General features: G+C 46.5%; 1 protein-coding gene and 1 long non-coding RNA gene across 18 annotated transcripts in view; one reads left to right on the forward strand and one right to left on the reverse strand.

The window, feature by feature from the left end:
* SFXN2 (sideroflexin 2) overlaps positions 1–13322 on the forward strand; it is a 30001-nt gene that overhangs the window by 1410 nt on the left and 15269 nt on the right. For 4 of the 17 annotated variants that reach the window (XM_077945387.1, XM_077945390.1, XM_077945385.1 and 1 more), the window contains exons 2-4: positions 10101–10174; positions 11557–11742; positions 11932–12102. In XM_077945387.1, the coding sequence (XP_077801513.1) occupies positions 11582–11742; positions 11932–12102 (332 nt within the window). In that variant the 5' untranslated portion in view covers positions 10101–10174; positions 11557–11581. Of the gene's footprint in view, positions 1–213; positions 310–9860; positions 9922–10029; positions 10175–11556; positions 11743–11931; positions 12103–13322 lie in introns of all 17 variants that reach the window. The other 13 variants (XM_077945386.1, XM_015148005.3, XM_077945391.1 and 10 more) reach the window with 11 other exon arrangements.
* Positions 2354–4510, reverse strand: LOC144331318 (uncharacterized). Its single transcript, XR_013398369.1, has 2 exons — positions 3741–4510; positions 2354–3037 (listed from the first exon to the last, which is right to left on the reverse strand). It is a non-coding gene; the product is annotated as an uncharacterized LOC144331318 (long non-coding RNA).

Genomic DNA, 13322 nt, shown 5'->3' on the forward strand with positions numbered 1-13322 from the left:
ACTAAGGAGGTGATGAATGGAGGTGATGATATAGGCACACAAACCCCTATAATCTACTCATCTGTAGACTGTTAGCCCTTTTGTGAAAAAGGCAAGGCAGGTCGCTCTTTCTAAGTTGTCTGGTTTCTAAGAGCCCACTTGCCTTGGAGTCAGATGAGTATCCATAAGCCTATACCTGGGCCTGCTCCTGTAATTATTACTCTCATTTTCCAGCTTGCTCTAGGCAGCCTTGATCCTAATCCTTGCCTGTCTCAGTGGTCTTTGTGTCTGACCTTCTGGGGTCTTTGGCTACCTTGATCTTCCTCTGATGTAAGTACCAGCGATATGTTTCATTTTTCTCCCTACCTGGGGCTACAAACAGGAATCTTGTGCACTTCTGCTTTTAAGAGGATACCTAGAAGGAATTTGGAAGCTTGTTTTCTGATCTCTGATACCATTTGTCAGAGAAAATCTCTCTCTGGGAAGGATGAGCATTATGTCAGCATTATGTAGTAGTCCATTTCTTTTTTTTCTCTTTTTCCCCTCTCTTTCTTTCCTTTTTTTTTTTTTTTTTTGAGATGGAGTTTTGCTCTTATTGTCCAGGCTGGAGTGCAATGGCGCGATCTTGGCTCACCACAACCTCCACCTCCCGGGTTCAAGCGATTCTCCTGCCTCAGCCTCCCAAGTAGCTGGGATTACAGGCATGCACCACCAGGCCTGGCTAATTTTGTATTTTTAATAGAGATGGGGTTTCTCCATGTTGGTCAGGCTGCTCTTGAACTCTCGACCTCAGGTGATCTGCCCGCCTTGGCCTCTCAAAGTGTTGGGATTACAGGTGTGAGCCACTGTGCCAGGCCTCTTTCCTTCTTTTTTAAGGAGTTGGCAAGTAGGCTATAGTGGATAGAGGACCTTGGGGAAGTGAGTAAGGCCTTAGCTGTTGTCCAATCTTTGAGGACTGGATCTGTTGATTGTTGGTGTTTATATCTGCTGCAAGCACTTAGTGCAGGGCCAAGTGTACCAAAAATGCCCACCGTGGTGGCCCAATCTGTGTGCACTTTCTAGGCTTCAGTTTCCTTTCTGTAAACTGAGATCTTAGATCACTTGTCTTCAAGCTGTGACATTCTGTTTTTTTTGGAGACGGAGTCTTGCTTTGTCACCCAGGCTGGAGTGCAGGGGTGTGATCTCCGGTCACTGCAACCTCTGCCTCCCAGGTTCAAGTGATTCTCCTGCCTCAGTCTCCTGAGTAGCTAGGATTACAGGTGCCTGCCACCATGCCTGGCTAATTTTTTGTATTTTTAGTAGAGATGGAGTTTCACTGGGTTAGCCAGGATGGTCTTGATCTGACCTCATGATCCACCTGCCTTGGCCTCCCAAAATGCTAGGATTACAGGCGTGAGCCACTGCGCCGGGCCTCAAGCTGTGACATTCTCTAATCCTAGGAGGGAGATACCATTAAATCACTGGTCTGATTTTTACTCCTACCTTGTTCCTAGTAGTGTAACCATAATCCTTCAGAAGTGGGGCTACCCTGGACATGATGATGACCTTTTTAGGGAAGACTAGATGTGGCTTGTGTGGGAGGAGGGACAGTAACTATGGAAGAAAATTTAGAGACCGGTATGACTCAGCACAGGCAAGGTAGACAATTTGCAACTCCATGAAAGAAAGCTTGCTCTTGCCGGGCCTGGTGGCTCATGTCTGTAATTCCAGCACTTTGGGAGGCCGAGGCGGGCGGATCACCTGAGGTCAGGAGTTTGAGACCAGCGTGACCAACATGGAGAAACCCTGTTTCTACTAAAAATCCAAAATTAGCCGGGTATGGTGGTACATGCCTGTAATCCCAGCTATTAGGGAGGCTGAGGCAGGAGATTCGCTTGAACCTGGGAGGTGGAGGTTGCAGTGAGCCGAGATTGTGCCATTGCATTCTAGCCTGGGCAACAAGAGTGAAACTCCATCTCAAAAAAAAAAAAAAAAAAAAAAAAAGCCTGCTCTTAGTTCTGTAACCTAGGCAGGTTCTGAGTTTGACTTAAGAGAGGTGTTATCCTTGATGCCAACAGACCCAAGAAGTTGGAATACATTTCAGGTAAGCAGTGAATATTCTTCGAGGGCACGTGGAAGATGTAGCAGGAAACATCACAGACATGATCCCTATGCTCGTGAGCCTTACAGTCTGTCAGGGGAGGCAGACTTTACACGAATCACAGTCAATGACAAGAAGGTGACAATCACAAATGCCCAGCATGCTGCAAAGGACAGGATGCTGTAGGAGTATATATCACAGAAGGACTTGAGTTTGTCCTGAAGGAGTCGGGGAACAGTGCCCATTGGGGTGCGGTGGGTGTGTGGCGGAAATGTTCCAGACAGATCGTTTAGGTTTTTTTTTTTTTTTTTCGGCTTTATGTTTTATTTAAGACAGGGACTCTGCAGTTTCTATCCTGACTTTAGTTAAGAAGGCAAAGGCTCTTGCATAATTAGCAAATGTTTAGTTTACCCCTTGATGATAGTCCCTCCATTCTGAGAAGCAGAGGACTTTTCAATGTTGCGTTAAGGGGAACAGAGATGTCAGAGAAGGTCTGGCGCTGTGTGTACGCGTGTGCTGAGGGGCAGGCATAGCATTTTGCTCAGTCAGGCTGTCTCCAGCGTGCGTGAGCCTGGGGCTCTGTAAGCCAAGGCAGCATGTGGTCAGCCAGCCAAGCTGACTCCTTTTAGGTTCATGTAGAGCCTGGGAAAGTGAACTCTTTCCCCTCCTCCCATTCCTGCTTCAGTTGGGACTGAGAGAAATGCCTTTGGTCTTTGAACCAGCCTGCAGGAGGCCAGGTGGCAGGGGAGAGGGGAAGTCTGAGTTTTGGCAGTGGACTCTTTCTGTCTGCCTTCTGACTTCTCTGGAGATTGCTGCTTCAGAGAAGCATCAGGGCCAGGCTAGGGCGCTGTGGATAGTCCATGTTGAGCCTCTCCTCTTGTCCCTGGTCCTTCCTCTTAGGAAAAGGTGTACCCCCAGCATATCAGCTTCCTGATGTCTCTTCCGCCTTAACGAAAAAAATCTAAAAATTGACCACCACTCTTCCTTCCCCAACTCGGTCCCTCCTGCCTCTTTTCTTGAACTGGAACTCCCGGCCTCCCAAAGTGCTGGGATTACAGGCCTGTCTGTGCCTGTCTCCACCTCCTTTCTCTCTTCTTTCTGGTGGTTCTTCCCATCTTTGGGGGCTTCCTTTTCTCGGCTTCTTTTTTTTTTGAGACAGGGTCTTGCCCTGTTGCCAAGATGGAGTGCAGTGGCACCATCTTGGCTCACTGCAACCTCCACCTCCCAGATTCAAGTGATTCTCCTGCCTCAGCCTCCCGAGTAGCTGGGATTACAGGCACCTGCCACCATGCCCGACCAGTTTTTTGTATTTTTTTTTTTTTTTTTTTTGAGACGGAGTCTCGCTATGTCGCCCAGGGTGGAGTGCAGTGGCCAGATCTCAGCTCACTGCAAGCTCCGCCTCCCGGGTTTTTACGCCATTCTCCTGCCTCAGCCTCACGAGTAGCCGGGACTACAGGCGCCCACCACCTCGCCCGGCTAGTTTTTTGTATTTTTTAGTAGAGACGGGGTTTCACCGTGTTAGCCAGGATGGTCTCGAACTCCTGACCTCGTGATCCACCCGTCTCGGCCTCCCAAAGTGCTGGGATTACAGGCTTGAGCCACCGCGCCCGGCCAGTTTTTTGTATTTTTAGTAGAGGCAGGGGTTTCACCATGTTGGCCAGGCTGGTCTCGAACTCCTGACCTCGTGATCCACCTGCCTCGGACTTCCAAAGCGCTGGGATTACAGGCGTGAGCCACCATGCCTGGCCTCGGCTTCTTTTTTTTTTTTTTGAGACAAAGTCTCACTCTGTCGCCCAGGCTGGAGTGCAGTGGCACAATCTCAGCTCACTGCAACCTCCGCCTCCTGGGTTCAAGTGATTCTCATGCCTCAGCCTCTTGAATAACTAGAATTGCAGGTGCCTGCCACCATGCCCAGCTAATTTTTGTATTTTTTTTAGTAGAGACAAGGTTTCACCGTGTTGGCCAGGCTGGTCTTAAACTCCTGACCTCAGGTGATCCACCCACCTCGGCCTCCCAAAGTGCTGGGATTACAGGTGTGAGCCACCGTGCCTGACCTCAGCTTCTTAAATGTCCTGATTTTTCAGGGTTTGTCCTCAGCTCTCTCCTCTTCCCATTCTGTGTGTGTTCTCACTGGAAAACTTTATCGTAAATCACCTCGATGCTGCTGACTCCGTTTTTTCCTTCTAGCTCTGACCTCTGTTTTCTTTCAAGCCTGAATACCCAGGGGCTGATGAACTTCTTATTCAGCAAATACTTGAATATTGTGCTAGGCACTGGGGTGACAGTGATAAGCAAAATGAACATACCACCTCACTTTACAGGTGAATTATTTAACTTAGTTAAGGTGCTATTTCTAAGAAAAAGACAAAATGACCTAGTAGTAGAAGCTATAGAAGTAAATCTGAAAATTATTTGTACCAAAAAAAAAAAAAAAAGGACAAATAGGTACTATTCAGTGAAGAGAGGAAACACTGGCTTTTGAGTATGGTGTTTGGAAAGGACCTGAGACAGGATGCAGCCTATTGCATTTAAGAAAATCCTGGCCAGGCTTGGTGCCTCACAGTTGTAATCCCAGCACTTGGGGAGGCCGAGGCGGGTGGTGGATCACGAGGCCAGGAGATCGAGACCATCCTGGCTAACATAGTGAAACCCAGTCTCTGCTAAAAATACAAATAGTTAGCTGGGTGTGGTGAGGTAGGAGAATCGCTTGAACTCAGGAGGTGGAGGTTGCAGTGAGCCGAGATCGCACCACTGCACTCCAGCCTGCAGCCTCGGTGACAGAGCAGGACTCTATCTCAAAAAAAAAAAAAAAAAAAAATCTCATGGCAGGACTGGGGGTGGTGGCTCACTCCTGTAATCCCAGCACTTTGGGAGGCCAAGGCAGGCAGATCCCTTGAGCTCAGGAGTTGAGACCAGCCTGGGCAACATAGGGAGACCCTATCTCTACAAAAAATACAAACATTAGCCGGGAATGGTGGCACATGCCTGTGATCCCAGGTACTTGGGAGGCTAAGGTCAGAGGATCTTTTGAGCCCAGGAGGTGGAGGCTGGGGTAGTGAGCCATGATCATACCACTGTACTCCCCGCCGGGCAACAGAGCAAGACCCTGTCTCAAAAAAAAAAAAAAAATAGGCCGGACGTGGTGGCTCATGCCTGTAATCCCAGCACTTTGGGAGGCCGAGGCAGGCGGATCACGAGGTCAGCAGATCAAGACCATCATGGCTAACAGAGTCAAACCCTGTCTCTACTAAACATACAAAAAAATTAGCCGGGCGTGGCAGCGTGCGCCTGCGTGCGCCTGTAGTCCCAGCTGCTGGGAAAGCTAAGGCAGGAGAATGGTGTGAACCCAGGAGGCGGAGCTTGCTGTGAGCCACGATCTCGCCACTGCACTCCAGTCTGGGCGACAGAGCGAGACTCCGTCTTAAAAATAATAATAATAATAAAAAATAATCCCATGGCATTTGAAACTCAACATGGAGAAATCAAGCTTACTATTAATATTTTCTCTCTCAAAGCCAATTTTTCTGTGCTCTCTCGGTTAGCACCTATCACCCAAGTCAGAAACCCTGGATATCACTCTGGATATTTGTCCTGTGTCAACTCAAATAAGCTAAACAAGACTCCCCGGATTCCCTCTCTGGTATATTCCAGTTATAGTGGCTACCCAGGAGCACACATGCACCATCTTCCAGCTCTTCAGACGAACAGTAATCTAGGTGCTGCTGTGAGGGGATTTTGCAGATGTAATTAAATTCCTCAATTGTTTGGCTTTAAGTCAATCAAAAGGGAGATTATCCTGGGTGGCCTGACCTAATCAGGTGGAAGCCCTTTAAAGGAGGGCTAGACCACCCCTGAACCCCCTCTGAGGTTCTGGACTCTGAGCCATTACCCACGTTGCTCCCTCTCCCCCGGGGATGGTCTGTTGCTGGCTGCCTGCCCTGCTGACTTCAGGATTGCCTACCCAGCAGCCACAGTTATGTGAGCCAATTAGCTAATTCCTTGTGATAAATCAATTTCTATATTTTATCAATATTATATTATGTCAGCTTTATATATATTTAGGCCAGGAGTGGTGGTGCATGCCTGTAATCCCAGCACTTAGGGAGAATGAGATGGGAGGATTCCTTGAGCCCAGGAGTTTGAGATTAGAGTGAGCTATAATTGCACCACTCCACTCCACCCTGGGCAACAGGCTGAGACCCTGCCTAAAAAGAGAAAAAAAAAATTATAAAGTTTATATAGATAGATCAATATATATTTATAATATATAAAGTTATATATTTATATATAATTTTGTATAGCTATATGAATTATTTATGTTTATTATGTTTACATATTATATTTAAATAATTCGTATCTCTATATAAATAAATTTATATATTATAAATATATGTTGATATATCTATAAATTTTAAAAAATCATATATATTTATATAGATATATAATTTATATATTGATGTAGATATAGAAATTATTTATATGTTTATAGAATATATATTATAGCATACAAATATATTTTAGAAATACATAAAATATGTATATGTGTGTGTCATAGGCCAGGTGCAGTGGCACGCACCTGTAATCCTGGCACTTTGGGAGGCCAAAGCAGGCAGATTGCTTGAGCTCAGGAGTTAGAGGAACCCCATGTTGCCCCATGTTATGTTTTGGTATCTACCTATCTGTCTGTCTGTCTGTAATCTACTGATTCTGCTTCTCTGGTTGAACCCTGACTGATACAGTGTTCCTTTTATACCTATTGCTTAGCAGATCCTAAGATTCCGCTTCTTTGAAAGATTCTCTCCTGTTCGTCTCTCCTTTGAGTGCACCTGGGTTCATTTGAGCCCTATGTCTTCTTGCCTGGATTATTGGGGTTCCCTTCCAGCTGGTCTCCCTGCATCTCGTGAAGTCTGGGCACACCCTGTTTATTCTTACGACTACCCAGTTTGTTCTTGGTAAACTACATATCTGATCTTGTCACTCTTCTTCTTAAAATCTTTCAATGACTTCCTGAAGTTTTCAGGCAAAAATTTAAAAGCCGCCGGGCGCGGTGGCTCAAGCCTGCAATCCCAGCACTTTGGGAGGCCGAGATGGGCGGATCACGAGGTCAGGAGATCAAGACCATCCTGGCTAACCCGGTGAAACCCCATCTCTACTAAAAAATACAAAAAAAACTAGCCGGGTGAGGTGGCGGGCGCCTGTAGTCCCAGCTACTCGGGAGGCTGAGGCAGGAGAATGGCATAAACCCGGGAGATGGAGCTTGCAGTGAGCTGAGATCTGGCCACTGCACTCCAGCCTGGGCGACAGAGCGAGACTCAGTCTCAAAAAAAAAAAAAAAAAAAAAAAAAAAAAAAAAAATTTAAAAGCCTTAGCTTTTTTTTATGACTCCTTTTTCTCTCCTCTCTTAGTGTATCAATTATACTTCTTTTGAAAACCTTTTTAGCAGTTGCCCAGGAGTTTGCAATATATATTTATGACTAATCCAAATCCACTTTCAAGTAACACTATACCACTGCATGGAATGTGCAAGTACCTTAGAATGGAGTCCTCCCAATTCTCCCTTCCTGTCTTTGCTATTACTGCTGTCATGGATTTCTCTGATCCATAAACTACAATCACCAAATACATTATTGCTACTATTATTTTAAACAAATATATCTGTTTGTTAACTGTTAACAATTCAGAATAAGAGAAATAAACATTTTTACTTATTTTTGTTTGTTTGTTAATGTTTTTTCTGAGACAGGGTCTCACACTGTCATGCAGGCTGGAGTGCAGTGTCACGATCACAGTTCACTGCAGACTTAGCCTTAGCCTCCCAGGCTTAAGCAATCCCCCCATCTCAGCCTCCCAAGTAGCTAGGAACACAGGGACATGCCACCACGGCTGGCTATGTTTTTTTCTTTTTTATTTTTGTAGAGACAAGGTCTCACTATGTTGCCCAGACTGGTCTCAAACTCCTGGGCTCAAGTGATGCTCTTGCCTTAGCCTGCCAGAGTGCTGGGATTATAGGTGTGAACCATTGCACATGACCAGAAGAACTTCTTCTAATATCTTGTAAGTCAGGTCTGCCAGTGACAAATTTCCTGTTTTGTTTGTCCAAGAAAGCCCTTTTTTTTTTTTTTTTTTTTTTTTGAGACAGAGTCTTACTCTGTCACCCAGGCTGGAGTGCAGTGGCTCGATCTTGGCTCACTGCAACCTCCGCCTCCTGGACTTAAGCATTCCTCCCACATCAGCCTCCCCAGTAGCTGGGACTGCAGGTGTGCACCACAACACCTGGCCAATTTTTCTAGTTTTTGGTAGAAAAAAAATACAAAATGAGGTTTCACCATGTTGGCCAGGCTGGTCTCAAACTTTTGAACCTCAGGTGGTCCACCTTCCTTGGCCTCCCAAAGTGCTGAGATTACAGATGTGAGCCACCATGCCTTGCCGACTAGAATTTTTTTTTTTTTTTTGGACAGAGTCTCACTCTGTCACCCAGGCTTGAGTGCAGTGGCATGATCTTGGCTCACTGCAACCTCTGCTGCCCAGGTTCAAGTGATTCTCCTGCCTCAGCCTCCTGAGTAGCTGAGATTACAGGCACCTGCCACCACACCTGGCTAATTTTTATATTTTTAGTAGAGATGGGGTTTCACCATATTGGTCAGGCTGGTCTCGAACTCCCGACCTCAGGTGATCCACCCGCCTTGGCCTCCCGAAGTGCTGGGATTACAGGCATAAGCCACCGCGCCCAGCCCCGACTAGAAATGTTTTAAGGGATATAAAGCAGTTAGTACGTGAGATGGTTCTTCTGTAAGATATGGAGATAGGTGGAAATGGGTAACGACCAACAGGATCAGATGGTATGTACCCCCAAATAGTAATTCCAATGATATATGAAGACGAACATTCCCACACCATCCCTCACCACGGACTCAGTGTTTCTCAATGAGAGACAGAATTCATGTGTGGAGGATCTGAGTCCAAGCCCTTCTATTGTGTAATTGCATTATTATTATTATTATTATTATTATTATTATTATTTTTAACATTTACTTTAGATTCAGGGGTACATGTGTAGGTTTGTTACATAGGTTAACTTGTGTCACTGGGGTTGTACAGATTATTTCATCACCCAGGTACTAAGTTTAGTACCCATTAGTTATTTATTCTGATCCTCTCCCTCCTCCCACCCTCCACCCTCAAGTGAGCCCCAGTGGGGTCTGTTGCTCCCCTTTTTGTGTCCATGTGTTCTCATCATTTAGCTCCTATTTATGAGAACATGTGATATTTGGTTTTCTGCTCCTGCATTAGTTTGCTGAGGATAATGGCCTCCATCTTCATGTCCCTGCAAAGGACGTGATCTCGTTCTTTGTTGTGGCTGCATAGTATTCCATGGTGTACATATACCACATTTTCTTTATCCAATCTGCCATGGATGGGCCTTTAGCATTTCGACAATTTCTGTTGACACATGTTCAAGCTCACTGATTCTTTCCCTGGCCATGTCCAGTCTACCGATGAGTCTATCCAAGACTTTCTTCATATTTATTACAGTATTTTTGATTTCCAGCATTTCCTTTTGATTCTTTCTTGTTTCCATCACTGCTTACGTTATTTGTCTGTTGTCCACTTTTCCCTTCAGAGTCCTTAGAATATTAACCATAGTTTTATTTAAATAATTAATAATTTTATTTATTATTTATTTATTTATTTTAACCATAGTTATTTTAAATTCCTGGTCTGATAAGTCTAAAATCTCATATCTAAATCTGGTTCTGATGCTTGGCCTGTTTCTTCAAACTGTTTTTTTTTTTCTTTTTAGTATGCCTTGTAATTTTTCACTGAAAGCTGGACATGATGTACCCTGTGAGAGGAACTGAGGGGTGAGGTTTTGTTTATCTAGGTTATGTTTACTATTTGCTGTAGCTATAGGTATAAAAGGCTAAATTTTCTTCTGGTGTCCTTGTTCTTGTCTCCCCTACTGTCTATAGGTCTCTAGAGACTTCTTAAATAGGGCCTAAGACGTGTTAGTCTTTTTGTTATCATCCTTGTAATGATACAGGAGCCCTGCTGGTGCAGCGGTGACGTGAGGGAGTGGAGGGATCTACAGTCCTGTGATGAGGTCTCAGTCTTCTGGTGAGTCTGTTTCCTGAACCTTCAAAAGAACTTCTCAGCCTCCCCTTGTCCTCTTTAGGTGAGGCAGGAAGGCAAGAGGTGGCTGGAGTTCTCTTTCCCTGAGTCAGTTAAGTTCTGGTAAAACCCAAGATGGTTAGGCTGTGGTAAAATAGTTTCCCTCAAGGGTAGACTTTGTTAAGAAGAATGAAAGGGCTGGGCATGATAGTGCATGCCTGTAGTCCCAGCTACTTGGGAAGCTGAGGTTGGAGGATTGCTTGAGCCCAGGAGTTCGAGGCTGCAGTGAGCTATAATCATGCCTATCAATTACCATTGTCTCCAGCCTGGATAAAATAATGAGACTCTGTCTCCAAATAATAAAATAGGCCAGATGCGGCAGCTCACACCTGTAATCCCAGCACTTTGAGAGGCTGAGGCAGAAGGACTGCTTGAACCTAGGAGTTTGAAACCAGCCTGGGCAACATAGCGAGGTGCCATCTCTACAAAAAATATAAAAATTAGCCAGGCGTGGTGGTGTGTGCCTGTAGTCCCAGTTACTCAGGAGGCCGAGGCAGGAGGATCCCTGAACCTGGGACGTAATAGTTGCATTGAACCATGATCATACCACTGCACTCCAGCCTGTGTGACAGAATGAGATCCTGTCTCAAAAAAAAAGTAAAATTAAATTAAAAAAAAAAGAAGAACAAACGGCTTTGGAGTTTTTGTTTTGTTTTGTTTTGTTTTGCTTTTCCCCCCCGAGAAGGAGTCTTGCTGTGTCACCCAGGCTCAGGCTGGAGTGCAGTGGCATGATCTCAGCTCACTATAACCTCCGTCTCCTGGGTTCAAGCAATTCTCCTGCCTCAGCCTCCTGAGTAGCTGGGATTACAGGCGCCTGGCACTGCACCTGGCTCATTTTTGTATTTTTAGTAGAGATCAGGTTTCACCATGTTGGCCAGGCTGGTCTCAAACTCCTGACCTCATGATCCCCTCACCTCGGCCTCCTAAAGTACTGGGATTACAGGCCTGAGCCACCGCACCGAGCTGGCTGTTTTTCAAAATGGCTACTTTTCCCATCTCCCTGCCAGAAGCACCCCGGGGTATTATACTGTTTAATGGGTGGGCTTTTGTTCCCAGAGTTCCCCAAGCACAGGCACTGTATTGTCCCCTTTTGCAGTCCCTCCTGCAGTATGGTTAAGCACAGAGCTGACCACCAGCAGGCCTTCAGGAAACACGTGTTGGTGCCCAGTTGCTCAATCTGATGACCATTCACTGGGGCCCTCCCAAGCCGAGTCAGACGATGCCCAGTAGCTGGCAAGAGCAGACCGTCTGCAACAGTAGGAGGTGCTCAGGTCCTCTGCGGTGGGCTTTGATTTAGGGGACAGTGCTCTTCTTCCTCTGTCCCTTAGGTCCACAGTTTTATGTGTGAACAAGATGGAGGCTGACCTGACTGGCTTTAACATCGATGCCCCCCGTTGGGACCAGCGCACCTTCCTGGGGAGAGTGAAGCACTTCCTAAACATCACGGACCCCCGCACTGTCTTCGTATCTGAGCAGGAGTTGGACTGGGCCAAGATGATGGTGGAGAAGAGCAGGTGAGTGGTTGGGGAAGGGGCTGGAAGTAGTAGGGTAACATTGATGGGGTCCTCTTGGGTGGAGGTGGAAACCGAAGATGAAGGAATAGACAGAACTCTTAGGGCTGGGGGCTGGGAGAAGCGAGAGTAGGGAGACTGGGAGATGTTGATCAGGCAGGATGGTGACTGCCTGCTGTCCTTGGGTGGCAGGATGGGGGTTGTGCCCCCAGGCACCCAAGTGGAGCAGCTGCTGTATGCCAAGAAGCTATATGACTCGGCCTTCCACCCCGACACTGGGGAGAAGATGAATGTCATCGGGCGCATGTCTTTCCAGCTCCCTGGTGGCATGATCATCACGGGCTTCATGCTCCAGTTCTACAGGTGAGACTTGGGGGCAGGGCCGTGGGAGGTACAGCTGCCTGGATCTGCTGGTCAGGGAGCCATACTGTGATGATAATAATAGTTCTCTTGATTGGTCACTTACCAGATACCAGGCACTATGCTACATTCTTTGCGCGTATTGCTTCATTTAACCCTCTCAACAACCCTACACTATAGGTACTATTGTTTCCATTTTATAGATGAAGAACTAGAGTTCTACAGAGGCTGAAGAACTTGTCCAAGTTTAAACAGGCAGTAAATACGGGTGCCTGGATTTTAACTGAGGCAGTCCTATGTAGAACCCTCAACAAATAAGTTACCCCAATTCCCTCTTTAAAAAGTACTTTTTCCATATTGATTTTAATTATGTAACAACCAAACAAAACAATAGGTAGTCCCTTTCTTGGCTTGGCTGAGGAGAGAATAGACCGCCTCTGTAGCTGCTGGATGTGCGACTCTTCTTCCCACCTCTTCCTTCCTCCCCTGCGTCCCCTACCCCATGCATTGATTGGTTCAGCTATTGAGCTGGGCTTTGGGCCAGGTGTTGGGAATGTAAAGGCTTCAGTAACCCCCCCATCAAGGAGCTCCCAGTTTTGTTGAGGACACCAAGAAGTAAACAGTTACAGTACAGCTTGGTAAGTGGTAGGTTGGGGGAAGAACATGGGGTTGTGGAAGCAGGAGCATGGAATGACTTACTCTGTCTCAGGAGGGGCAGGGAAGGGTTGGGAAGGTTCCAAGGAGGAAGTGATCTCTCTCAACAGAGCAGGGTTCAGCCACGTATGGAAGGAGGAGGGGGAGATATTTGAGGCAGCGGGGTCAGCCTGCACAAAAACCCAGGTGCATAAAACAATATGGGAACAAGCAAGGCATGGTGGCTCATGCCTGTAATCTTAGCCCTTTGGGAAGCCGAGGTGGGTGGATCACCTGAGGTCAAGAGTTCGAGGCCAGCCTGGCCAATATGGTGAAACCCCATCTCCACTAAAAATACAAAAATTAGCCAGGCATGGTGGTGTGTGCCTGTAGTTCCAGCTACTTGGGAGGCTGAGACAGGAGAATTGCTTGAACCTGGGAGGCAGAGGTTGCAGTGAGCTGAGATCGCACCACTGCACTCCAGCCTGGGTAACAGAGCAAGACTCCGTCTCAAAAAAATAAAAAATAGGCCGGGCGCGGAGGCTCAAGCCTGTAATCCCAGCACTTTGGGAGGCCGAGGCGGGCGGATC

Source organism: Macaca mulatta, chromosome 9, assembly GCF_049350105.2.
Source record: "Macaca mulatta isolate MMU2019108-1 chromosome 9, T2T-MMU8v2.0, whole genome shotgun sequence".
Taxonomy (NCBI): domain Eukaryota; kingdom Metazoa; phylum Chordata; class Mammalia; order Primates; family Cercopithecidae; genus Macaca; species Macaca mulatta.